General features: G+C 58.0%; 2 protein-coding genes across 7 annotated transcripts in view; one reads left to right on the forward strand and one right to left on the reverse strand.

Moving 5' to 3' along the window:
* Positions 1–8,024, forward strand: part of NUP188 (nucleoporin 188) — a 42,842-nt gene extending 34,818 nt beyond the window's left edge. The window contains exons 30-44 of one of the 3 annotated variants that reach the window (XM_055541349.1): positions 114–309; positions 1,968–2,045; positions 2,339–2,424; positions 2,609–2,754; positions 2,982–3,163; positions 4,098–4,298; positions 4,433–4,525; positions 4,907–5,065; positions 5,339–5,476; positions 6,103–6,177; positions 6,272–6,505; positions 6,594–6,743; positions 6,972–7,045; positions 7,174–7,303; positions 7,419–8,024. In XM_055541349.1, the coding sequence (XP_055397324.1) occupies positions 114–309; positions 1,968–2,045; positions 2,339–2,424; positions 2,609–2,754; positions 2,982–3,163; positions 4,098–4,298; positions 4,433–4,525; positions 4,907–5,065; positions 5,339–5,476; positions 6,103–6,177; positions 6,272–6,505; positions 6,594–6,743; positions 6,972–7,045; positions 7,174–7,303; positions 7,419–7,595 (2,119 nt within the window). In that variant the 3' untranslated portion in view covers positions 7,596–8,024. The remainder of the gene's footprint in view (positions 1–113; positions 310–1,967; positions 2,046–2,338; positions 2,425–2,608; positions 2,755–2,981; positions 3,164–4,097; positions 4,299–4,432; positions 4,526–4,906; positions 5,066–5,338; positions 5,477–6,102; positions 6,178–6,271; positions 6,506–6,593; positions 6,744–6,971; positions 7,046–7,173; positions 7,304–7,418) is intronic. The other 2 variants (XM_055541351.1, XM_055541352.1) reach the window with 2 other exon arrangements.
* Positions 8,025–9,316: 1,292 nt separating this feature from the next.
* Positions 9,317–25,870, reverse strand: SH3GLB2 (SH3 domain containing GRB2 like, endophilin B2). Of its 4 annotated transcripts, XM_055541354.1 has the most exons (12): positions 25,662–25,870; positions 21,305–21,446; positions 20,185–20,313; positions 15,830–15,963; positions 15,463–15,555; positions 13,262–13,324; positions 12,009–12,158; positions 11,546–11,569; positions 10,919–11,008; positions 10,530–10,630; positions 9,887–10,127; positions 9,317–9,585 (listed from the first exon to the last, which is right to left on the reverse strand). In XM_055541354.1, the coding sequence occupies exons 1-12, from the start codon at positions 25,722–25,724 to the stop codon at positions 9,478–9,480; spliced, it is 1,338 nt and encodes a 445-aa protein (XP_055397329.1). In that variant the 5' UTR covers positions 25,725–25,870; the 3' UTR covers positions 9,317–9,477. The 4 variants fall into 4 exon arrangements, with proteins under 4 accessions (XP_055397329.1, XP_055397330.1, XP_055397331.1 ...); XM_055541355.1 differs by lacking the exon at positions 12,009–12,158; XM_055541356.1 differs by lacking the exons at positions 12,009–12,158; positions 13,262–13,324.

Genomic DNA, 25,870 nt, shown 5'->3' on the forward strand with positions numbered 1-25,870 from the left:
GCCTTTAAGCCCATGTGAGGTTGCTTTCTCTGCCTCAACAAGGGTCAGTGCCCGTCACACTCCCGTCGGCTTTTCTGCTAACCATAGGTTTTATTTTTCTCCCAACACCCTAGGGGCTCATTAGACCAATCATTAAAAGATACACTCAAGAAATTTTCCAGCGAGAAGCGCTTTGCCTACTGGTCGGGGTATGTCAAGTCCTTGGCGGTTCACATGGCCGACACAGAGGGCAGCAGCTGCACCTCCCTGGTAGAGTATCAGATGCTGGTCTCTGCCTGGAGGATGTTTCTCATCATTGCCACCAGTCACGTAAGAACCTCCTGGGGCGAGTTTTGGCTTTGGTATCCTAGCAACAATATGCTGGGATGCTTAGCAGATACAGCCCCTTGGGCTAAAGAATGGTCAGGGTTTTTCTCTGAGAGCTAAAATGTAACAGGTTCTGTGCCAAATGTGGGGTGCTTGGACACTTTTTGGCCAGCAAGGGGCCCTTAAGGAAAGTGCAGAGAAGGCATTATTTAAATCCCTTCAGATGTTCATAAAAGCCTCCCTTAGCTACCTTTGTGGATCTAGCTAGGTCTTGGAGACCCCTTCCGTCATCCACTTCTTGTGCACATGGATAATTGCCTCTCAACTGTGTGCCCTGGGGACGCTGGGTATATATATTTGTTGACTAGTCAGCAGGTAGCTATAATGGCTGCAGCAGTACCCTCTAGGGAACAGTGGTTTTCGTTGGCTCTAGAAACTGCATTCCCTGGTGTTCTTATAAAAAGATCAGAGGCCATTGTCTCTGAAGTGTGTCTACAGAGCATTGGTTTTTAGCGAGTTGACGTTTGGGAAGAATTTGCATTTTTCCTTGGCTTCTTTTGTGTGTGCTTTGACAACACCTTGCTGTATAGAAAGGACTTGATATTGACGTGTTTTGCCCTAGGGAATCCAAATTAGTATCTTGACTTTTATAACTTCAGCTAAACAGATACTTTTTGTTCCAGGCACACTCTTACATCTTCCATGACTTGTTCCCTAGTGCCTGACTGTCCACAGCCTTGGAGGTGGGCTGTGCCACGGTGGTTTTGGACCCCTGATACTATAGACACACCAAAAGCGTCAGACGTCTCTGGGGAACTTTATGTGTCACCTTTTAGGTCCGAACGGGGCAGCAGTTCTTGAATCGCAGTTCTGAAAATCCCACCAACATCTTTTCCCCTAGGAAGCCTATTTTGGTTTTGTCTAGGGTATTGATCATCTTTTCATCCATTTAATAGATATTAGTGGAATGCTTACTGTATGCCAGGCACTGGGATAACAGCAGTGAATAAGGTAGATATAGTCTTTGATTTCACATGGGGTGGCCCATGAGAGAGGTACATTGTAAACAAATTTACAAAGGAATATAGTTCGGGATTGTGGTATTTCACGGTGAAGGAAATAACTCAGATGCTATGGTAGGGAATGCTGAAGGAGGGTAGGAGTAGTCAGGAGGCCCTCTAAGGAAGTACTGTTCACACTGAGGCCCGAGTGTGTGAGGAGACTTCTAGATGATGCTCTGGGCAGGCAGAGTCAACAGGTGCAGAGGCCCAGAAATGGGAAGAGCTCAGCCTTTTCACGGAGGAGGAAGGGGGCCAGTAGCGTTGGAGTCGAATGAGCGCAGTGGGGATGATACCAAAATCAGGTGGACCAGATCCTCGGGGGTGCCCAGGCCTCGTGGAGCATTTGGTGTTTCCAGAAGGGTTGCCCTGGGAAGCCTCAAAAGGTCTGAGCAGAAGAAGGACGTTGTTGGGGAGGATATGAATGAACCTAGCCCTCTGGTTCTGACCATGGCTAAAGAGGACCCGGAAATATCAGGGCCCTTGAGTCTCATTTTAACCAAGCAGACAGTGACCAGTTGCCTGACAGAGGACCCCATCTTTCTTGGCTTCTGAAGTCTGGGAAGTTTTCCTCACTGACCTTTCCTTCCTGTCCCTTTGCAGGCGGAGATAACGCACCTGACAGACTCTGCAGTGCGTCGCCAGCTCTTTCTTGACGTGCTCGAGGGGACCAAGGCGTTAGTAAGTGTGTCTGGGAGAGTTCCTGTTCCTCCCAGGGAGATGGCTTCCGCAGTCAAATAGCAGCTCCTAAGCCTATAGCTGTGCGAGTGGTCAGATCACTCAGGCGGCCCGAGGCTGTGGTGCCAGGCGGAGGTCCGCTACTGCCGGGCCAGCCCCTGGCCTCTTACCCGTGCTCACTCTCGTGAGTGCACTGCTGGGAGAGAGAGGGTCGGGGCCGCAGCGGCCTGTGTGCGGTGCTCCCAGCCTCCCGGGGCGTCAGCCCCCAGGATGCTGACTGTGCCATCTCCCCTCAGCTCCTCGTCCCTACCTCCGTGAACTGCCTCCGCCTCGGCTCCATGACGTGCACCCTGCTGCTTATTCTCCTCCGGCAGTGGAAAAGGTGAGTCAGGCGAGGAGAGGCAGCCTCTCCCACCGTCCTCACCGGCCCCACCTCGGGTTTCGGGACAGAAGCAGACCTCTGATGAGAGGCGTGCTGCCCCACGGGCATCCTGAGGGGATCGGGCCGTGTGTGGCCTTTCTGTGAGGTGTGTTCCACCCCCTTCTCCACTCTGCGCTGTCTCTAGAGAGTTAGGGTCTGTGGATGAAATCCTCGGGCCCCTGACGGAGATCCTGGAGGGAGTGCTGCAGGCAGACCAGCAGCTTATGGAGAAGACCAAGGCCAAGGTGTTCTCAGCGTTCATCACGGTGCTGCAGATGAAGGAGATGAGCGGTGAGGGGCGGGAAGGGGTGAGGGGCAAGCCTTCCTCCATGTCAGAGCTGGGGTTGTTCTCTGAAGCTCGAGTTTTCAGTCGTGGGCTCTCGTCTTCAGGAAAGCTCTTTGTCTCCTCCCCTCCCACTGGCTGACGCACTTCCTCTTAGCACCCTGCGCTCGCAGCCACCTGCCTGGAACAGACGTGTTGGGTAGCCTGACAGAGTCCCCTCCTGTGTCCTTTGCAGTGAATGACATCCCCCAGTACTCCCAGCTGGTGCTGAACGTCTGTGAGACCCTTCAGGAAGAGGTGATCGCACTTTTCGACCACACCCGCCACAGCCTGGCGGCGGGCAGTGCCACCGAGGACAAGGACAGCATGGAGACCGACGACTGCTCCCGGCTCCGGCACAAGGACCAGCGGGACGGGGTGAGGGGGCGCCTGGGAATCGGTGTGTCCTCCACTCGCATCCCCGGTTGTGAACTGCTGCCTCCTCTGGGCCAGGGCCAGGGGTGGTGAGTGAACAAGACAGTCACAGCCTGACAGGGAAAGTTAAGAAACCAGATCGTGCGACATGTGTCAAATTCTGTTGTGGCAAGTGTCGCAGGGGTGGAACACAGAGAGAGGGTGCCCCGTGGGGTTCTCACCTCATACAGGGATTCGGAGAGAAAGCACCCTTTCAGCAGTGCCTGGGCATTGGTAGAGCCGGCAGGCCACGGGGGCAGGGGGATTTGGGGAGCAAGAACCGCGTGTGCTGAGCTGTGGGTGAGAATCAAATGGTGTGAGCCAGGGTCAAGTGAGGCCCGGAGAGCCGGAGGCTGGATGACCGGCAGCCTTGCCAGGGTCTTTATTCTGGGTGCTAAGTGAAACAGAAAACCACGGAAGGATTCTAAGTAAGGGAGAAAAATGATGAGATTTGTATGTTAGAAAGCCTGTTGGATGTATTAATTATACAGAAGAGTGTTTATCAAGCTGTGGGTCAGGACCTATTCATGAATCTTGGCTCATTTGGTTATAACCAGCATTTTCTAAATGAAGTAGAATAAACTATAGAAGAAAATAGCTTACTTTGCAGGGGATAAAGGTAGCTACTTTTTAGTGAAAACATGTAAGTATGCATATACTGCAGCGCAGTATGGATTACTCTGGGGGGCTCATGGCCATTAAGTGTGAAAAGCCACTGGGCTGAAGAACAGAGTAGAGAGGATCTGGAGAGAAGGAGGGACCGTTTGGGAGGTGAGAGCGATTGTGCAGTTAGAGGGGAGCTCGCTTTGGCCCCACATGGCGTGGGCGACCTGTTCCTCTCTGCCTCCCCTGGCACCACCTCCTTCCCTCTCACCGTCTCTGCCCCTGGGCCCAGCAGGTCTGTGTCCTGGGCCTGCACCTGGCCAAGGAGCTGTGTGAGGTGGATGAGGACGGGGACTCGTGGCTGCAGGTGACCCGCCGGCTCCCCATCCTGCCGACCCTCTTCACCACCTTGGAGGTGAGCCTGCGCGTGAAGCAGAACCTGCACTTCACCGAGGCGGCGCTGCACCTGCTCCTCACGCTGGCCCGCACCCAGCAGGTAGGCGCAGGCAGAGGAGCGGCTGGGCTTGTGCCAGTGGGTGCTGACGCGGCCGGGGTTCTCCCAGCCCAGGAGCCCCCCCGCCCGGGTGGCTGCAGTGACAGCGCCCGTCCCCTCTTGCACCCCCCCCGCAGGGGGCCACAGCCGTGGCCGGGGCCGGCGTCACCCAGAGCATTTGCTTGCCTCTCCTGAGTGTGTACCAGCTCAGCGCCAACGGGACAGTGCAGGTGAGTGCCAGGGCCTGCCCTGCCTCCCCAGGCCCCTTGGTGCTGTCACTGGGCCTCGAAGTTGCTTTCCTGAGGGGCCTGGTTAAGGCACCAAGAATACAGAAGCTTCCCCACCCTTGCGCTGACCGCTAGCAAGAGAAACGCACGCAGTTAGTTAGTGCCCAGCCTGAACCTGGAGCCTCGGCTTCTCGTATCTCTGGTGCTCTTTCCGCGTAACGCCTGACCTCGGACCCTCTCTGACCTTGCTGGCGCCCCTTCCAGGAGCTTTTCTCCTCAAAGGAGCCAGGCTTCCTTAGCTGCTGGGTTGCAGGCAGGCCCCAAGGTCCCTGTCAGCTGGTTCCTGGGCCCGTGTCATGATCCTGTCTGCCGTTTGTGTCTCAGACACCCGGCACCTCTCGGAAGTCCCTGGACGCCCCCTCTTGGCCTGGCGTCTACCGTCTCTCCATGTCCTTGATGGAGCGGCTCCTCAAAACCCTGCGCTACAACTTCCTGACCGAGGCCCTGGACTTCGTGGGGGTTCACCAGGAGCGGACCTTACAGGTGAGGGGCTGCCAGCATCTTTGGGGTCAGGACTTGGGGTTCAAGGGTGTCTGGGCTCCTCAGAACTGAGTGTGGGTGCTCCCACTTCTGAGGTGCCATGAGGACTGCTGGCTGACAGGCCCCGCAGAGGAAGGGGAGTGGTCTGGGATCAGCTCAGACAGGAGCCTCTTCATCTAGCCACCTGTCATGCTGTCGCCTCAGCGTTTGAGGGCCCAGGACTCCCCTTCCCGCAGCAGGGCTGAGTCACCCCACCCTTTCCTATGTCCCTCCCAGTGCCTCAATGCTGTGAGGACGGTGCAGAGTCTGGCGTGCCTGGAGGAGGCTGACCACACCGTGGGCTTCCTCCTACAGCTCTCCAGCTTCAGGAAGGAGTGGCACTTCCACCTGCCTCAGCTCATGCGGGATGTCCAGGTGCGTCCTGAGACCAGCTTTTTGGAGGGTCTGGGGAAAGGTTCAGGGAGAACAGGGCAGGGCGTGAAGGGCAGGCCTGTTCCTGGAACGTGGCCATTTCTTTGGTAGCACAGGTTTGGGTTCACCTTGCTTCCTCTGCAGCGAAGTGTTGCCTCCATAGCATAGGGCAGCCTTACAGGGTGAGAACCTGGGCTCTGGCGTAGACCCTGGCTCACATCCCTTAGTGCAGGACTGAAATGGGGCCAGCTGGAGGAGCAGGCGGGGAGGAGCACAGGCTCCACTGTCAGGCTGTGCTTGTGTGACCTTGGCCAGGTCACTTCCCTTCTCTCCTTCGTCTCACCGTTTTCTTTTTCTATAAAACGGGAAAACTTTCCTCGTCTAACCAATTTACTTAGGACTTTATACCGTGCCTGGTTTCCAGCTGGGTCTCGGAAACCATCCAGGCATCTGTTGACCCAAGAGTCTTGTTGAGCGTGCTTGGTGGCTGTGAGGTTTGGGGCTGGAGGTCGCAGGGAGTTGTGGGGGGCGCGGGAGAAGTGTGTGGTTTCTGGTAGCACCCCGCTGGGTAGGTCTGGTCGGCTGCCTGGGGCCGCCCTGTGGATCCCTCCCTCTCTCCTGTGCCACAGGTGAACCTCGGCTACCTGTGCCAGGCCTGCACCTCCCTCCTGCACAGCCGCAAGATGCTGCAGCACTACCTGCAGGTAAGCTGGCCCCCGCGCGGCCCGCCCCGGGCGGCCTTGCCCCAGCTCCTCCGCGCTCCAGCGCTCTGTTGTCTCCTCCCCCTCCCCCCGCCAGAACAAAAATGGGGAGGGCATCCCCTCAGCTGTCGCCCCCCGAGCTCAGCGGCCACCCACAGCTGCCCCGGCTGCCCCCTCCTGCTCCTCCTCCAAGCAGCCTGCTCCCGACACGGAGGCCTCGGAACAGCGGGCCTTGCGCACCGTCCAGTATGGCCTCCTGAGGATCCTCAGCAGGACCCTGGCCGCCCTGCGCCGCTTCACCCCCGACGTCTGCCAGGTCCTGCTGGATCAGGTACCCCACCCCGCACCCCCAGCCTCCACGGAGCCTTCGGGGCTCCTCTCTGCGCCCAGAGGTGCCTGGGGATCTTGCCCTCCGTCAGTCTCATCTTGCTTTGCAGTCCCTGGACCTTGCTGAGTACAGCTTCCTGTTTGCCCTGAGCTTCACCACTCCCACTTTTGACTCTGAAGGGGCCCCCTCCTTCGGGACCCTTCTGGCCACCGTGAATGTGGCCCTGAACATGCTTGGAGAGGTAAGTTGGGTTTGTCTGACCCCTCACCCCAGGCCTTCCTCCCAGCTTCCCACCATCTAACCACCACCTTGGGCCTGTGTACCACCTGAGCTGACTTGTAAGAACTAGTGAGTTATTGCGTAGCTGATAAAATCGCCTAGCGTAGGTCCTGTGAAATGGGGAGGTCTCAGTGGGTTGGAGTTGTTACTACTACCTCATTTTTTTTAACCCCCATTTCTCTTTCTCCAGCTGGACAAGAAAAAGGAGCCTCTCACCCAGGCTGTGGGGCTCAGCACACAAGCAGAAGGGACCAGAACTTTGAAGTGAGAAAGCCCTCCTGGACCTTGGTTGGGGGCTGGGGTGGTCTTGGGCCGGCTCTCCTGGATCCGCTGCTTCATGCATACGGCCCACATGGCCTCTGCAGCAGCGCCCACATCCGCCTCCCCTCCAGGTCGCTCCTGATGTTCACCATGGAGAACTGCTTCTACCTGCTCATCTCCCAGGCGATGCGTTACCTTCGGGACCCGGCTGTGCACCCCCGGGACAAGCAGCGGATGAAGCAGGAGCTCAGCTCAGAGTTGGTAGGAGGAGTGGAGGGCCCTGCCTGCTGGGGCGACCCAGGGGTCCCGGCCCCCAATGGCCGGGGGCCGCCCTGAGAGGGTGGCCACAGGGCCTCATCAGGTGCTTCTCTTGCAGAGCACTCTCCTCTCCAGCCTCTCCCGCTACTTCCGCCGGGGAGCCCCCAGCTCCCCTGCTGCTGGCGTCCTTCCCTCGCCTCAGGGCAAGTCCACCTCTCTCTCCAAGGTCAGCCCTGAGAGTCAGGAGCCTCTGATCCAGCTGGTGCAGGCCTTTGTCCGACACGTGCAAAGATAGGGCACCTGCCTGCTGCCGCCTACACTCTGCACCAGCCTGCACGGCAGGCCCGGGGAGTGAGGGGTACTGCTGGCAGCCTGTCTGGGCCCGAGAGCAGCTCGTCACCCTCCCCAGAGTCGCCGTGACTCCAGCCACCGCCCCAGCGTTATTTTTGTAACAGATCAAGAGGTCAACAGCAGGGGTGGGGAGCCGTGAGTCTGCTGCACTCGGGCTCACGTTCAAAATGCCCCTAAAGAGGTGTAATCCTTTCCTCAAGCATTCCCCACAGCACTCGACCCTGTCCAGGGGAGAGGCGGGGAGCCAATGTCACGTGCAGCCAGGAGGCTGTGTGCACGGGTTTGAGAATCTGTTTTTCCACACTCTGTTCTTGCAGTTTTTGGTAATACTGTGGTCTATTTATACAAATATTAAAATACTGTTTATACACAACTGTGTGGGTATACTTTCCGAGCCCAGGGACTAACCAGCTCTCAGAGCATTGCTCTGCCTCGCTTGTCCAGGGGCCCAGAGTGGACTGGGGGTACTGGGTGGACACTCGGGTCTTCTTTCTACCCAGGTCTTGGCCCCCACCCCCCACCTCCATTTACCAGCTGGCTGAGTTGATCACTGGGTTAGAGCCTTTCTTGAAGCCCTGCTCCTTCTGTCTGTAGCTCTGTGCCTCCCCTCCCTTCAGAGGGCCCTGGGTGGGGTGGTCTCTGGCCTCCTTGGGACCTAATCACAGAGTTCTGGGCCCAGTTGCAAGCCTCAATGTATAACCTGGCTTGTGGACCGAAGCTATCACTTGGGAAGTTTGGGGAACTAGACTAACCTGGGCTACAGTCCCTGCATGGCCACTTGCCAGTTACGGAACCTCGAGGAGGTGACTCTGATTTCTTCCTCCCTTGTCTGGGAGGACACGAGAATACGTGTGAACATGCTGCACTCAATGCCGGGTCCCTGGGAAGCACTGTCAGCTGTCAGTTACCCAAGTGTAAACCGTCATGCATATTTTACAGTCCACTCTGCCCCAGTTCAGGCAGGTTTTTCTCAGGAAAAAAACGTCGGTGACGCAGCTGCAGCAGACCAGCATCCCCTTCCTTAGGAGCAGCACGCGTGCCCTGGGAGGGAGGAGGGGCCCATCACTTCCTCCCCCAGAAGGAGGGTGCGGTGCGGCAGCGTGCCGCCGCCTCGTCCCCTTCCCACCTGTGAGGCCTGCGACGCGACCGGAGCCCAGGCAGCATGCACACGGAGCATGGTTTATTATCGGTCACTGGCTAGAGAGTAAGCAGACAGGCAGAATAAAAAGATCCGTTAAAAAGTGAGCTGAGAGTGCAGGCGGGCAGCCATCAGACTTGGCTCTAGCGATAGGGCTGGGAGGGGAGGGCTAGCACCGGGGAGCTGCCGCTCCGGCCAGGCTCCCCTCCACTGCAGTGCAGGGGGACGGCACCCCTGTCCCCGGCCCGCCACAGGCCTGCCTGCCTGTCTGCCTGCCTCGCCTCCTTTGCTGCTTTTGGCAACTAAAAGGCAGGTACTCTCTCTTGCCAAGGGTGCGCCCCAGGGTGTCCTCGGCCCATCTTGCACTGACGCCCTTCACAGGCCAGGGCGCTGAGCGCAGCTGCTGCAGCCAGGCCCGCCCTCCTGAGCAGGAGCCGAGAGGGCTGGGGGGGCTCAGGGATGCAGGCAGGGGTTGGGGGCTCCAGAAACAGGTCAGAAGCAGGCCAGGGGAGGAGCCGGGATCATTCAGCCTCTCGGGCCCCTCGCGGCTGGACAGCCAAGGGGCAGGACGGGGCTGGGGTGAGCCTCCCCACACTGAGCAGCTGGATCACCAACAGACACGAGGCGGGGCTGCACCCATTCCCCCTGCCCAGGCCAGAGTGGGCAGGGCCTGGGGGAGGAGGCCTGCTCAACTGAGCAGTTCCAAGTAGGTGACGGGGACCTTGCCCTTCTTGTTGCCTCTCTCGCCAATGAGCCAGTCGGGGTCCATGCCAGGCAGGCTGTAGACAGTGATGAGCTGAAAGGGATCACAGAAGAGGAGGGTCACGCCCCAGCTACGCAGGGGCCCCGTGCCTCCAGTGACGGGCGCCCTCTCAGCTGCTCTATGGAGATGGATCAGAGCCTGCCTCCTCAGAGCTGGAGCTGCCTCTGTTTCCTTTGGTGGGTCCCGGCTCTCCCCCTATCCCCCAGACCCCTCAGAGGCGGGGAGCCCGTGATGCACGGTCCACAGACCCCATGCCCCCAGCTCTGGTCCCCTGGCCCCCTAAGCCGGCCTGTGCCCCCCGACCGCCAACCCATCCCTGTGGCTTCAGGCCCACCTCATCGGCCAGCAGGGCCAGCTCGCTGCTGTCGGCCGCCTCGTAGTCATAGAGAACGCGGGCTTTCCGGGTTCCGCTGGCCGGTGGGGCCACCTCCTCCAGGCGGAGAGCAGCCTCCCCCGGAGGGGCCAGGTCAGCCACGGAGGGCCCCATGGGCATCGTGGCCGCGGTGGTGGTGGGCGAGGTACTGCTGAGGGGTGGGGAGGCGGGCTCGGCGGTGCCCACAAAGGTGCCTGGGAATCTGAAGAGAAGAGTGGTGGGGGCGCCCATCTCAGCAGCCGGGAGCCACCCTCTTGTTGGGGGGAAGTCCCACATGCCCCACAAAACACCAGTCAGGCCCACGGCCATGGAGGCAAGACTACCTTGCTACTTACATGGCTCCCTGGGAGCTGGCAGCGTGAAGAGGGAAACAAGGGGAAGTGAGACGCCCCTGCTGTCCCTACCACCCCCCACCCCACCCCAGAACCTGCACCCAAGATCCCTGAGGCCAGCTACCCCCCTCACTGTCCTCTTCATGGGGTGCCCAGGCCCAGAGGTGGGGGTGACGCCCCACCATGGTCAGCAGCCCTCCACCCCACCCTGGGTGTCAACAGGGGCTTGCTGAGCTCGGGGGAGCTGGGAGCCAGGGGCCCCCGGTTGGCACCTGCCCAGCTGCTTCTGGAGGTCCAGCATGTGGCGGTAGCACTGGGCATAGTATGTGGTCTGAGACTCGACGAACTCGTGCAGGCAGCGAAGGTGGTTCACCTGCCCAGAAGAGGCGGTGGCTGACCTGGCGCCCGCGGGCGGACGAAGCAGCCCACTCCCCACCCCACGCTCTACAGACCCTGGCTCGGCGTCCGGCGTTTTCTGCCCAGGCCTCTTGCTCTCTGGGTTGGGAGGGGGCTGTACCCCCAGCTTTGGGACCTTTAGGACCGTGGGCTCTGCCCCACCCAGGTTCACTAGCTACCTCAACCTGAACTTAAGAGTTGTGGTGTCTGACACATGGGTGGCAAAGACGACTTGGGACGACAGAGGAAACAGGACAGGACTCACGTGGGTGCTACTGATCCCCTCCAGCAGGAGCCGGGTCACTTCTGCCTGCCGGTCAAACTCCGTCTGGGCCACTCGGAGCTCCTGCTCAGCCTAGGAAGGGCCGGGGATGAGCACGAGGGCAAGAATGGCCCTAGTCGCCCTCCTACCAGACTCCTCCCGCCCCTGGAGCCGCCCGGGAGCGGTCTCCTCTTCCCTTCTGTGGCAGATGGACTTCCCCACACCCCACCTCAGGATGCAGACATTGGCGAAGGGGTTCACCTCTCACCCCTGACTTCAGGCCTAGGGCCCTGACCCCCTGGAGAAGTCTTAGCCCAGCTTGGGAACCCCCCAGAGGAGGCCAGTTGCTGGGTGGGCACACAGAGCCTAAGGCGCCTTCCTTGGCCTTTCATGCTCATGCATTTGTCCATCTGAGGCCACCACCCAGCAGGGACAAATTCAACCAACAGTTGCTTTGGCCTCCAGAGGGCCCACGGTGTGCTGCGGGGCAGAGGGAGGTGACCGCCCCTTACCATGGCCCCAGCGGCTGCAGGGCAGAGCTCAGAACTAGACGCAGACCTGCCCCCGAAGACAGCAGGCGAGCCTGGACTCCCGTTCCCCACCCCGTTTCTTCCCTGAGCCCCGACTCACCTTGTCCACCTCATCATTCCAGAGCTGCAGAGACCACAACAGGACCGGTCAGCAGGGGAGGGAGGGGGCAGCGGTCAGCAGGGGAGGGGAAGGGAGGTGGGGGACGGCTGTACCCCAGAGCCCGGGCCCCTGCCCCAGCTCCCGAGATCCCCGCAACCTCTTCCTACCCCTCACGCTTCCCAATGTCCTCCCCACAATCCCACCAGGAGCTGAGGCTGGGGGGAGGCCTGGTGTGAGAGGGAGGGGGGGCTCTGACGTCACAGTCCATCCAGTCCCACATGCCACATGCGGGGAGGGGGGACAGCCAGCTGGGAAGTCCTGCTTGGGTTTCTCCTACAGGCAAGCCCCCAGGCTCGGACTGGGGTCTCCAGGGAGACCGAGCGTCCCCCACCCCACCCTGACGCTCTGCTGAGGCTGCTGGGCTGGGAGGCAGGACCGTGTGACCCTAGACCAGTCACTGAACCTTTCTGTCCTTCGGCAGAGAAAGGCAGCCTCGTGCCAGAGTCAGACTGGGGTTCAAAGGCACAAGAAAAATACAGGGCCGTCTCCACCCTCCTGGATAGTCCTCCTTCCACTCGGCCCAGGAAGGGGGGCGGCAAGTGTCCTCCAGAGTCTAAAGAAGAAAGACCCCCCTCCCCCGACCATGGCTTAGAAGGCCCGTTCCTCCTGCCCGCTGCTACCCTAACACGGGGCCTGGGGGGCACAGAGAGCAAAACCCAGGCCAGCTTGGCTGGGACAGAGGCGTCCCCACCCCAGCACCGTTCGGCAGACGGGAAGCGACCTCCATGTGAACACACGTGGGCAAGCCAGCCACAGGGGGCCGGGGCACTACAGGGCGGTTAACGCCCCCAAGGGAGAAGGGACCACGCCCGCGCACACACACACACACAGCAACATGCTTATGACAGATGGAGAAGAGCCTGCGGGGAGGTGGGTGGTGCAGGAGGATGTCACCCACGGGGAAAGGAACAGAGAGAGGCAGAGAAAGGCCCAGGACTGGTTTCGACAGGCATGACGGGACAGGTGTCATCTGCCTATTTCCCCAACTAAACAGTAAACACCAAGATCTCAACAAGCTGTAGGAAAAAAAGATACCAGACGTTCAAAGTCCTCCTGACCCCGCCCCGCCCAGCCCACCCTCTTAAATCCCAGTCCCGCCTGCCCACCCACCCACCGCTGCCTTCATGCTCCGCTTTGGAGGGGCCAGCTCAGGACATGCCCGTTCCCCCACCTCAGGGGCCTTGGCCCCGGGCTGCTCTTCCCCTCCCCGCCGGGTCTACCTTCCCACCCCTGCTCCATCTCAAGGCCTCTGGGCGCCTCCCCGACACCTAGCCGATGTGCTCTGGGGGCCACTGGACAGACAGCACCGTCCCCGAGTCCTGTCCAGGGGTCTGTGACCTCCCAGCAGGCCAGGCCGGGACCTCCTCCCTCTCCTCCGGGCGCAGGGCGGGCCTGGCTCTCAGGGGTGGGTGCTGAGTGGGGGTGGGCGCTGAGTGGGGGTGGATGGACTCTCGGGCCCCCCGGAGTTTACCAGGCTGCCCGGGGCAGCGGGCCAGGCTCACCTTCAGCGTTGGGCAGAGAGGGGCGAGGGCACAGGGCCCAGGTGGCCCCTGCCTGACCCTCTGCCTCCTGTTCTCCTGACTGGCATCAGGTGCCAGGTGTTGGGGCTGGGGGCAGGGAGGGGGGAGCCGGGGCGGGGCAGGCAGGGGCGCTTACCGCGGAGGCGCTGGCCGAGAGAATGTAATTACGCGGTCTAGTCTCCTGAAAGTCAGGCACCGTCTGGCGGGGAACAGAGTTCACGGGGGAGGGGGGAGTCACGTGGCGCAGGTGCTAGGCCAGGAGGCCGCCCTAGAGTCTCCCCCAGGGAGATGCCAGGAGCACCCCGCACCCCAACCCCATGGACAGGAGGGTACGGACAGATAACAACACAGACCCCCTTCTCCCCACGCCAACCACCTGCACAGGAGGCAGGATGAGTGAGGGTCTCCGAGGGTCGGGACAAAGACCAAGAGGGTGGACACGCTGGGGAGCCCAGGAGAGCAGATGCCGACGAGGGGACAGCCCGGAACCTTGGGCAGGACGCAGACCCGTCTGGCCCCGGCGGTCCTCAGGCCTCTCTTCCCCAGGCCAGCCTCGTCTCACTCAGAGGCCTGTTAGACCCACCGTTCTCCAAGCAGAGCCCACCCCCACCCTACCCGGCTCGCTCCATCCACACCTCTGCACACACCCAGTCATCTCTCCTTCCTGCAGCAAGGACTGGGCCCCTCCCCCACCACGAGGATGGACAGATGGATGCATGGATAGACAGAGTGACAGGCGGTCGACATTTGCAAAAAGCTGACTCAACAGGCTCCAACGCCTGGCGTCCCCCCAGACCAGAGGCTACACGTGGTGGAGGCCGCGGTGGGAGACCAGCTGCTTTGCAAAAGGCCCGGAGGACCGCCCTCCCCGGCCTGGCTGGCCCAGCCCTGCCCGGCCCCACGGGGCCCAAGGCCGAGGTGGGCAAACCAGAAGCGGCACAGCACGTGGGACAGGTATACTCACATCTCCCTCACACTGAGCCAAGTTACCCAAAGCAGAACGGCAAGGAACAAAAACAAAGAGTTAGTGAGTCCACAGCGCAGGCGGGAGCAGGCCCCCTGGGGACGCACAAGCCCGCCCTCCGGAAGGAGTCCTGACCAGTGTGGCTGCTGAGGGGTGGCGGGTGGGCTGGGGGTGCCCTGCTGGGCTGGAGCCCGCTGGGATGCTGTACCAGGGCCCAGCTTGGGAGGGGACATCCTGCTAAAAGCCACACACTCGGGGCTGGTCTGGGCCAACCAGCCGGATGGGAGGTTGTGCCGCCCTGGTGACGAAGGAAGCGCTCCCCGGCCTGGCGGACAGAGGAAGGCCTGTCCTGGCCAAGGGACTCCAGAGAGCTGCCCGGCCCTGAGGGCGGGGAGCCTGTCCCATCCAGGGGGGCTCAGGCAGCCTACCCAAGCCCAACCCGACGCTGGTGGCTGAGGCCCTGCCTCCAGTCTGGACTCCACACACCTGGACGAGGCACCACGGCTCTTGCCAGGGGCACCGCCCAGGCTCCGTGGCCCCCAGGGGCCACACAAAGGGCGGGGAATGCGAGGAGGGCTGGGGGCTGTAACTAACTCTCGGGCAGCGGGGGGACCTGGCCTTCCCTGGCTGAGGGCCCCGCCGGGTGCAGGTGCCAGTGTCCCTGGCGTGTCCTGGACCTGACCGGGGGAGTTCCCACCCCGGGGTGTGAGGTGGCCTTGCAGCCCCTGCACCCCAAGCAGCCCAGGCCCCTGGGGCCCAGCTCTCCCAAACCCTGGCCTCGCCCTGGTCACCATGTGCCACGCTGCATCCCATCGGCCTGGCTGAGCAGAAGGGGAGCCAAGATAGCCCCGGTTCCATTCAGTGACGTGGGGCTCCCTGAAGGGCCCCAAGACCCGCCCCTGGGCAGGTGAGCAGCCCAGCTCTGGGACCTCCACACCAGCACAATGGAGCCTGAGGACAGGATGGGGCGCCCGAGGAACAGCACTGGAGTGGCGGAGAAGGGGGGGCGGTTAGTAGCGGAGCCATGCCCGGGCAGAGCCGGGAACAGAGCTGAGCATCCAGGGAGGGCAGCGCGGGGGGCATGCGAGAAGCCAACTGGCTGTCTATCTGGGGAGGCTGCAGGCTGCCCTGAGCTCAGGTGAGGGCGCTGTGGGTCTACCCACCACCCACCCCCAGACCCAGTGTCTGCCCTGGGAACCCAGAGCTCTGGGTCAGCAGGGTTCCATTGGGGGTGGGAGCAGATGGGCGTGACCTGACGTGGTCTGCCCCGAGCAGTGCCCCCCAGCCAGGCTTCGACAGGGAGGGAGGTCATGCCAAACACCACGAGCCTCCACCCTGAGCCTCCACCCACTCTGGTCCAGCAGGACACCTACCGTGGCTTTGGCTTCGGCAGCCTTGGCCTTCTTGAGCCGCGCTTTGGAGGCATCCAGGTCTAGACGCCGGTTCTGCAGGAGCCGCCTCTCCTTCTGTTGTGGGGCGGGGTTGGGGAGAATCAGGGACATGAGCCTCACGGCTGCCATGGGAGACCCCCAGCCCCAGCGGGACCAGCCCATAGGACCATCTGGCCAAGACAGGGAAACTGAGGCCCGGACGGGCAAGGCCAAACACTCCAGGCCACTTGGTCCACAAGCGCCACATCTGGGGAGGCCCTAAGGGCTGCGGGGTCCTGAGCTGGGTTCCGCGGCTCTGAGGAGAGGGCAGCCAGGGTCACCAGGAGGCACGCAGCTCCAGGCTCCTCACCGAAATCGTCTTCCAGTCCCCTTCCAGGAAGTTGCGCAGGGGCGTGAGGAAGTTGATGGAGGCCGTGTGGATGAAATCTCTCTCGGCCGCTCCCAGGCGCTTTTCTGCTTCCGCCACCTTGATCAGCGTCTTCCCTGAGAAGCAGAGTCGGGGGTGAGGAGGCAGGCTGAACTCCGGCTATGGCTCCCAGGAGGGAGGAGAGAGCGCTGAGAGAGATGTTCTGAGAGGCAAGAGCAGAAATGACTGGCCTGGGAAAATGGGAGAAAATCTGTATATCCACATACCCATTGGCCAATAAATACTGAGACACCCCAAAACCAGAACACGTCACAGCCATTAGAAAGAAGGAGGGTGGGACTTTAAGAATAACAGACGGAGGAACTCAGCAAATCCTCCTCCCAGAAAGGACACAGGGACTTCCCTGAGGGTCCAATGGCTAAGACTCCACTTCCACTGCAGGGGGCATAGGTTCAATCCCTGGTTGGGGAACTAAGATCTGGTATGCTATGCAGTATGGCAAAAAACAAAAACTTACCTATTTATCTATCTCTTTCAAAAACAAAACAAAACTGGACACAGTTGTCAAAAACAATCATTTCTGGACTCTGGAAATTGACCAAAGGCAAGTAACAAATTGAGAAACATTTACTCCAGAACTACAGGACCTTGGTAAGAACCATGGAGATGGTGGCTTTTTAGCCTGGACGTGCTCCCCTCTCTCCAAGCTCTGTGGTGTGCCCCTCTATCAGGGTGGGGTAAGCCTTGAAGCTGCTGGAGGGGGAGGACTTGATTTTGGCTGGAACACAGAAAAACCCACAAGACATGGTCACAAGCAGTAATGATCTCAATGGCAAATAATCAGGAAAGGCCAACATCACAGCTAACATGGAGCTGGAGGACTGGCTGGAATAAGCAGCAGACCTGCCAGAAATTTAATAGGAGATCTGGGGAATGAGGCAGTCACGGTGAGCCTTGATAAACTCCAGACAGCTCTGCTGGTCTAGAAGGCTGTGCCTGTGTGTAGCATGCATGGGAAGCACAGGAGAGAGCCCCAGCTATCAAATCATTCTTGGCTAGTGGGAGGCTTTGCACATTCACGAAGTAAAAGCTAGGCACACATATAAACTGCGTGAACTTGAGCGCGTTCCCCAGCCCACTCATAAATTCATCAGCAAAGCCTTAATGGTGCAAGATGTCTACACACAACTTCTGATTAATCATTAGCTGACCACCAACGTATGCTGACCTGGAAGCAACCCTTAGGAAGCTAGGCTTAAAAGTAAAAAGAATAAATAGAAAAATAAGCAGAGACATCAGCAGCTGCATACAGCAAAGAACACAAACTCTAAACAATTAGCTCAGGTAAGTCTCTAAAGAAACAAACAGCACTAATAACCCAAGAAGAATTATAAGACACGCAAAGAAATAGGAAAGTACAGTCAATACACAGGGAGAGAAAAGCAATCAACAGGCACTATCTCCGAGGAGGCCCAGATATTAGATTTAGCAGACAAAGACTTCTAAGCAGCTATTACAAAGAAGTGGAAAAGAAAAAGCAAAAACAACCAAAACCATAATGGTAGGGAGGGACAAATTCTGGTATAGGATAAAACTGCTATAAATGAAATAGATAAGCAACAGCATATACCATATAGCACAGGGAATAATAGCCATTACTTTGTAATAACCTATAATGGAATATAATCTGCAAAAATACTGAATCACTATGGCATATACCAGAAACACATATTAAAATCAACTACACTTCAATTAAAAAATAAAAAAAATAGAACCATGTTTAAGGATTTAAGATTAATACAACATTGTAAAACAATTACCCTCCAATTAAAATTTTTTTAAAAAGATTTAAGCAAAGTATGATGACAATGACTTCTCAAATAAGAAATGTCAATAAAGAGATTAAAATTAAAAAAAAAGAAGTGAAAATTCTAGAGTTGAAAAGTTTAACAACTGATGTGAAAAAAAAATCACTAGAAGGGCTCAACGGCAGATTTGAACTGACTTCTTATCAGACACAAGGGAGGTCAGACAGTGAGAGAATATACTCAAAGTGATGAAAGGAAAAAACTCTCATCCAAGAATTCTATACACCACAAAACTGCCCTCCAAAAGTGAACATAAAGACATTCCCAGTTAGACACAGGCTACAAGAATTCCCTGCTGGCAGACCTGCCACAGAAGAAACACTTCACGTACAAGCGACACGACACTAGAGGGTAAGGTGAATCCACATAAAGAAACACAGAGCAGCTGTAAAGGTGACTATAGACGCATAAAAGACGATACATTTTTTTTTCTCTTTTCTTAACTGACTTAAAAGACAATTGCATAAAACAATAATTATAAACTGTATTGTTGAGAAATAGTATGTATGACAATGTGAGCACAAAGGAAGAGGGAGGGAAGGGAGTTATCCTGGAGCAAAGTTTCTATATTTTACTGGAATTCAGTTAGCATTACTCTGAAGTAGACTGTGTTAAGTTAAAGTGCATGTTGTGATTCACATTTTAAAACCACTAAGAAAAATGCTTTAAGTTAAAGAAAAAAAGGAGCAAAGAAATTACACTGTTACACTAGAAAATATCTTTTTAACTCAAAAGAAGTCAGTAAAAGAGGATCAAACAAAAAAGACCTGAGATACACGGAGAACAGTAACAAAACAAATGTACAAACAGCTCATGAGGCTTAACATCATCAAAACAAACAACCCAGAGAAAAATGGGCAGATCTACATAGACATATCGATTAAGACATACTGCTGGCCAAAAGGCACATGAAAAGATGCTCAACATTGCTAACTATTAGAGAAATGCAAATCAAAACTACAGTGAGGTATGACCTCACACCAGCCAGAATGGCCATCATCAAAAATCTACAAATAATAAATGCTGGAGAGGGTGTGGAGAAAAAGGGACCCTCCTACACTGCCGCTGGGAATGTAAATTGGTACAGCCACTCTGGAGGACAGTACAGAGGCACCCTCAGAAAGTAAAAACAGAGCTACCACACGACCCTGCAATCCCACTCCTGGGCATGTATATACTTGGAGGAAATAGTAATTGGAAAAGCTACATGCACCCCAATGTTCATCGTGGCACTATTTACAACAGCCAAGACATGGAAGCAACCTAAATGTCTGTCAACAGACGAATGGATAAAAAAGATGTGATAAATATATACAATGGAACATTACTCAGCCATAAAAAAAAAAAGAATGAAATAATGCCATTTGTTGCAACATGGATGGACCCAGAGACTGTCATACTGGGCAGAGAAAGACAAATATCATGATAACACATATGTGGAATCTTAAAAAATGATACAAATGAACTTCTAAAACAGAAACAGACTTCGCAGACATAGAAAACAGACTTATGGTGACCAAAGGGGAGGCTGGGAAGTGGGGGTGGGGGTGACCAAAGGGGAGGCTGGGAAGCGGGGCTGGGGGGATGGTGACCAAAGGGGAGGCTGGGAAGTGGGGGTCGGGGGATGGTGACCGAAGGAGAAACTGGGAAGTGGGGGTGGCGGGAATGAGGGATAAATCAGGTTGGGATTAACATATACACACTACTATTTATAAAACAGGTAACCAACAAGGCCTACTGTAGAGCACAGGGAACTATACTCAATATTTTGGAATAACCCAAAGTGAAAAGAATTTGAGAAGGAGCATATATACGTGTATATAACAGAATCACTGCGCTGTATACCTGAAACTAACACAATATTATAAATCAACCACATTTTAATTCAGAATTAATTAAAAATTTAAAAATAAACTGGATTGAGGGATGTTTGTACAATTACTAAAAATCACCAAATTACACACTTAAAACAAGTACACTTTACAGTACATAAACTGTACCTCAATAAAACTTAAATAAAAGCAAAGACTGAAGTGGCTCTTTAAGTGCTACTGTGAACAGATAATCTGTAAAGCAACACCAAGTTTAAAAAACAGGTTGTGGAATCACACACATAAGATAATATGATCCCATTAAAAAATGCACACAAACCAAAAGTGGGTAAAGGAGGCTCTTTTTTTTCTTTTTGGGGCCCTGCCATGGGGTATGCAGGACCTTAGTTCCCTGACCAGGGATGGGACCCAGGCCCACTGCACTGGACGTGTGGAGTCTTAGCCACTGGACCACCAGGGAGGTCCCAGGAGGCTTCTATTTTTCACTGTTTTCACCTCTGTTGGTTGAGGTATTTGCAAGGAGAATGAATCCAGGCATCACATGTGTAAATACAAGACCAGAGAAAGGAAGGAAAGAAGGGAGGAGGGAGGTCAGGGCCAGAGACCGGGCCCCGCCCGGCCGTGGGGACTGGCTCACCGTAGGGGGTGGTGGGCCCCAGCTCACTGGCCGCCTCGGCCATGTACTGCGCCAGCAGCTCCCCGTTGGTGACCCGCGAGGGCACCTTCCTGTCCAGCTTCTCGTACAGGAACTCCTCCACTCGGGCGCCTGTGGGAGACAGCAGCCAAAGCCACGCGGCCTTTCCAGAGGAGCCCAAGGCCAGTCCAGGACCGGCCCACAGGGGCGCCCAGCCTGGTGACTTCCAGGACATTCTCGTGCTGATTCCCCACCTTGTGAGATGGGCTCTTGACCCTGTGAAACCCCTCACAGGGAGGGAGAAGCCACGGCCCAGAGACGTTAAGTACCTGCCTGAGGTCACCCAGCTACGGAGACGGGCCTTCCACTTCCCCCTCCTTAGAATATGGACTCAGAGCATGACACACAGGGGGCGCTAGTGGTGAAGAACCTGCCTGCCAATGCAGGAGACCTAAGAACCACGGGTTTGATCCCTGGGTGGGGAAGATCCCCTGGAGGAGGGCATGGCAATCCACTCCAGGATTCTTGCCTGGAGAATTCCCCTGGACAGAAGAGCCTGGTGGGCTACAGTCCACGGGGTTGCAAAGAGTCAGACTTGACTGAGCAACTTAGCATGCGTGCACACACCACACGTGTGAACAGCGCTCTGGCCGGACCCAGAAAGCTCTGAGCACACCGCCTTAGCTAAGAGCAGACATACAGGCAGACACGTCTCCGGACCCCAGGGCAGGTTCCCCTGCAGCTGTGGGGGCCTGCCCTGTGCTTTAGTGTGACCCTGGAAGGGCCTTCTTTGTCCCTGACCCTTGCTGCCTGCTCCCCAGTGACTGGTCTCCCATTTCTCCTGCCTCTTCTCCCAGTGATGTTTTAGTTTCCAGGCTTCAACTCCTCTGTGCAAAACTTGCATTTCCATGTCCCAGAGAGTGAGTGCACTGTGGAGCCCGACACCCAGACTGCTGTTTTTAACGGGGACCACACCCCCTTCCCGTGCCACCGACAGCAGCCTGAAGCCTCAAGAGTCTAACTCAAGTCCCGCCTGCCGCCCAGGCCACCTGCATGGCCTCCACAGCTCGCCCGTGCCCGCGGCGCCCCGCCCCTTGCCCAGGGCTGGCCAGTGTCTACTCACTGGGGTTGGGCTGCAGCAACACCTCTGTCTGCCTCAAGATCTTCTCGGTCCAGTTCTTGGTGCTGTCCGCCCGCGCCAGGAGGCTCTCAAAGTGGGCGTCGAGCTCGGTCTTCTCGGCCTGGCCGAATTTCTCCTCTGTGAACTGCAGGTGGAGGGTTGGGGGGAGCACCCAGGGGTGGAAGACTCAGCAGAGGGGAGGGGAGGACCAGCCCTGCCCCACCCATCTACCCCTCCCGCCTGGCTGGAACTCAGGCCCTAAGGTCCAGGAACCCGTCTACCCCATCCACTCTGGGACCCCGATCAAACTGCAACCCTGCCCTGGGGCTCAGCTTGCTCCTCTGTGACATGGGATGGGTGGGCCAGAGCCGGCGGATCCCAGTTTGTTTCGGAAATCCAACGAAAGATACAGACACCCCCTGCCCCGCAAATGCACGTCTGTACAAAATCAGACACAACTTAAGGAGCTGCTGGTAGGCCATCACTGAGGGTCCTCCCAGCCTGACTCTGGAGGAAAGCGCTTGGTAACGAGCGCTCAGGGACACAGAGCAAGGTCTGGGGTGATCAGCAGGTGCCAGGGCAGCTGGGAGCCCCAAGGAAGGGGTCCTGGGGGAGTAAGTGGGAAGAACCCAGGTTCCAGAACCAGAGGAACATGATTCAAGTCTCAGTTCTGATGAGCAGTGTGACCTGGGGCAAGTGGCTTTGCCTCTCTGAGCATCAGTTTCTGAAGCTGAAAATGGGAATAATAAGGAATAGCATCTCCCTTGTAGGTTGTGAGAAGGAAATAATAAAGATGTGGATAAGATATGAAGGCTAGGATCCGGCGGGGAGTTCAGTGCCCAGTGTAAGGGCTGATGCTGTAAAGATCTGATGGGGAGGGAGGGGGTGGGGTGGGAGGATGGCCTCTGCTGCCTGGTATGGTACATGGGGAGCAGTGCCAACTCATCCGAGCCAACTGCTGGGCACACCCAGGCCCAGGAAGCTCCGCAGCCCCGCCCCGAGGCCAGGGAGGGACCAGGATGACACAGGGTCCTCCTTCCGAGCTGGCCAAAGCCATGGGAGCCACGTAGGAACAGCCAGAAACCTGCCCAGGTCCTGGCCCTTCTGATCTCAAAGGCCCTGTCCAGCCGTGGTGGGTGGTGGTCAGAGACAAACCACACAGGAGCAAGATCAGCTCTGACAACAACAGACAGTGCTGACCCGGCGCTCAGCACGGGCAAGTTTCCCATTTCACAGAAGGTGCCACTGAGGCCAGGCAAGAGGCAGGCTGCGCCGGAGTCAGGGTCTCATGGGCTGGGGGTCTGGAGGCCCTTCTCAGGTGACCTGGCAGCCCTGAGTCATCCAGAGGCGAAGGACAGCTCCAGCTGCAAGGAGTAGGAGGCCCCACTGGCTTCAGGCCGCTCCGGCTCAGCAGCCATCAATTATGCATGGGGGCTTGGGTTTCTCTCTGCAGGGCCAGGTGGGCAGGGGTCAGAGCCTTCGGCTCCCTGCCTGGGAGCCAGCTACTCTTGCTCTCCTGACTCTTCTTCCTCACTTTCCACAAACCGGGGCCTCCCAGAGCCGGGCCCTGAAGAGGCCTGCCCTCACCCAGCCTCTTTGAGGGTGGGGGTGGCGCTAGCCCCATTTTCCAGATGAGAAAACTGAGGCTCAGAGGCAACGTCACCTCTCTGGTCCTCAGTTTCCACTGGGGGGATGGGGATACCAGGAACCATCTCATAGAATATTTGGGAGGCGCTTAGTTCTGTGGTCAGCACACAGCACAGGCCTGATAAATGTCAACTGGTATCAACATCGTTATCATCAGCAATAAAAGATCTCCTGCAGGTCCCTCCTCGGTTCCCAGGAGCCACCTAGGGACGTCCTTACCCCGATGGGACCAGCCGCTCTGATTCCAGTGATGGTGTCACGCTCAGTATCTCCTCCCCTTCTTGTCACGGTTATGGGCAGCACTTCCCGCCTGGCCACCTGTCCCTCACACTACACATCCACCCACGTTCAAAGTCCAACCAGGTTTTTCCAACGTCCTGGGCATCCCTCCCACGTCCACTGTTGCCTGCCCGGCTTGGATGAAAACAATGCCACAGCCTCCCTGGCTTTTATCCTCACCACTCCTACCTCCGCTCCTAGTAATACAGTCAGTACTGCTGACAGCATTGGTACTAGCACTTCCACTGCCCACTCCACCACCACTGGCATCTTACCCAAATATGCTTTAGTTTTTCCTGCCTGGGTGCCCTCCACTGAGCTGTTGCCATCACCGGGATCAACTCTGCAAACCCCTCCTGGCGTTCAAGGCACAGTTCGGGGACTGAGAGGCCACCCTAGGATCACACGTGCAAAAGGGATCCGGCCTCCGGCTTCTTCTCCCAGGTTCCGTGCCTTACGGGGTGGGGATGAGGTGAAGCTCTTTCAAAGTGCCCCCGGTGCCTGGAGGGGCTGAGCGCTTGCCCAGCATGTCCTTCTACCTGGCCAGGTGGCAGCCACGCAGAGGAGCTGCCCACACACTGATAATAAACCACCCTCCGTCCCTCCTGGCTGACTCCTATCCCAGGGCCGAATGGCCTCAGAGGGGTGGTCCCCCAAGTGGGCTCTCCTGCCCAGGTCACATTCCAAGCCCCTCTCTCTTCGGGCTGCCACCTGACCCCATTCCTGCCAAGAGAAAGGGCCCAGGCTTCAGAGGCTCATGACTGCAGAGTCCGAGGCTGCTCCCTGCAAGATGGCAGCAGCAGGGGGTGGGCGGCTGGAGCCAGAGAAAGCCTCTATTTATAAAGCTCCCAGCTCCCTCCTCCGCCCTGGAGGCGGGGGACCTGGGCGCTGGCTCCCACGCCAGTATGGGCGACCCAGTGGGCCTGCCCCGACCAGGCCACGGGGCCCAAGCCTCCCCACGCCCCAGGCTCTGCAGACCTGGCAGGATCAGGTGCTAGGGCCCCACAGTAGCCGGAAACTGGCAGATCAGGTTCTTCCCCGATGTTGGAGATAAAGTGGTTGCCATACCAACACGGGGGGCGAACTCCCCACCTTCTGGATGGATTGGGGCTGGCCAATGAGCTCCAGGCTGCAGGCATCCCCACTAAGGCTGGGGTCACTGGCAGGGCTGGGAACCCAAGGCAGCAAACCCTCTCTGGGGTACCCATCCTCAACAGGATGCTGTGCTTTCTAGTAAACATGGGCACGTGGGCTTCCAAGAGACGGTCTGGGGCTGGGCTCCTCCAGAGAACCAACACCACAGCAAGGACAAACGACAGGATCCGTTCCCAGGGCCCTGTGACTGGGCCAAGCCCGAAGCCTGCGGCCACCCTTGGAGGCAGACTTGATGCCATTCCTGATGGACAGAAGGGCACATGGAGGCTCCCAGAGAAGTGACTGGGCCAAGGTCACAGGCTGCACGCATGCAATACTAAGCACGTTACAGCAAGAGTGACTTGCCTTTAGTGAGCGCGTGCACGCGGAGTGCGGGGGACACTCACATCCATGCTGGGAGGGAGGGGTTGCTAAGGCCATTTTCAAAAGACTGAAAAACTGAGGCCCAGAGAGGTGAAGCCCCCGCCCTTCTCAAAGTCGCAAGAGGGGGCATCCACGCCCACAGCTGACTCCCCGTCTTCACCGATAAGCTGCTTCAGTTTCTCTCCTTGCCCCCAAATGGATAGGACTTGTTCTAATCCTAGCGTCACCCAGCGTACAGCTCCCCAAGGAGGGCACGCAGCCAGACCCCAGCCCTCCTCATTCCCCTAGGGCTGGGGAAATAAGAGGAAACAGGCCTGCCAAGGAGCAGAAAGGAAATAATAACCCCAGCCCTCCTGGCTTCCGGACTGACTATCCAAGCGTGTAAAAGGGACCCGAGGGAATCAGTTCCGACAGCCCATTGCACAGGTGTGGAGACGGAGGCTCAGAGAAGGGCTCAGGGGCCCGGGGGCACGAGTCCTTGGGCCTGTAACTCAGGCCTCCAAACGCCAGGCAGGAGTCAGGGTCACTGCTGGCCAATGGCAGGGTGGCAGGAGCCGCCTGGTGCCATTTGCTCTCCCCATCAGAGCCCCCACCGGGGCGGGGCGGGCGCCAGGGCAGTGGGATAACTCGGCCCCGGCAGGTCGCAAAGGGGGAGGCTGACAACTCCCGCCCAGGCAGCGGGACCGAGGCAGGCCCAGCTCACTCCCCGGCCCCCGGGCCACGCAGAGGGCAGTGCAGCCGGCAGCCCCGGGGCTCCTTCTCTCGACTGGGCAGCGCAAAAGAGAAGGAAGGCTGGTGGGGGGTTAGGGCGACCCGGAAAGGAGCGGCGACCGCGAGGGCCTTGTCCCGCGGCCCCGGGCTCTGTTGCAGGGGTGCCCGCCGGCCGCGCGGGGCCCAGGGCGCACGGCCTCCTCACCTGCACCGCCCGGGTGAAGAAGATGCCGGCGTCCGACGCCAGCTTCTTCATGTTGAAGTCCATGGCGCTCCTCACGGCCGGCGCGTCCGGCCCGAGCGCCGCCCGGCAGCCCCCGGCCCGCCGCCGCCGGCCCTCACCGCGCCCACCTGCTGCCGGGGCTCCGGCCCTTAGCGCGCCAGCCCGTCCCTGCCGCCGCCGCCGCCGCCGCC

This window comes from Bubalus kerabau, chromosome 11 (assembly GCF_029407905.1).
Source record: "Bubalus kerabau isolate K-KA32 ecotype Philippines breed swamp buffalo chromosome 11, PCC_UOA_SB_1v2, whole genome shotgun sequence".
In the NCBI taxonomy this organism is placed as follows: domain Eukaryota; kingdom Metazoa; phylum Chordata; class Mammalia; order Artiodactyla; family Bovidae; genus Bubalus; species Bubalus kerabau.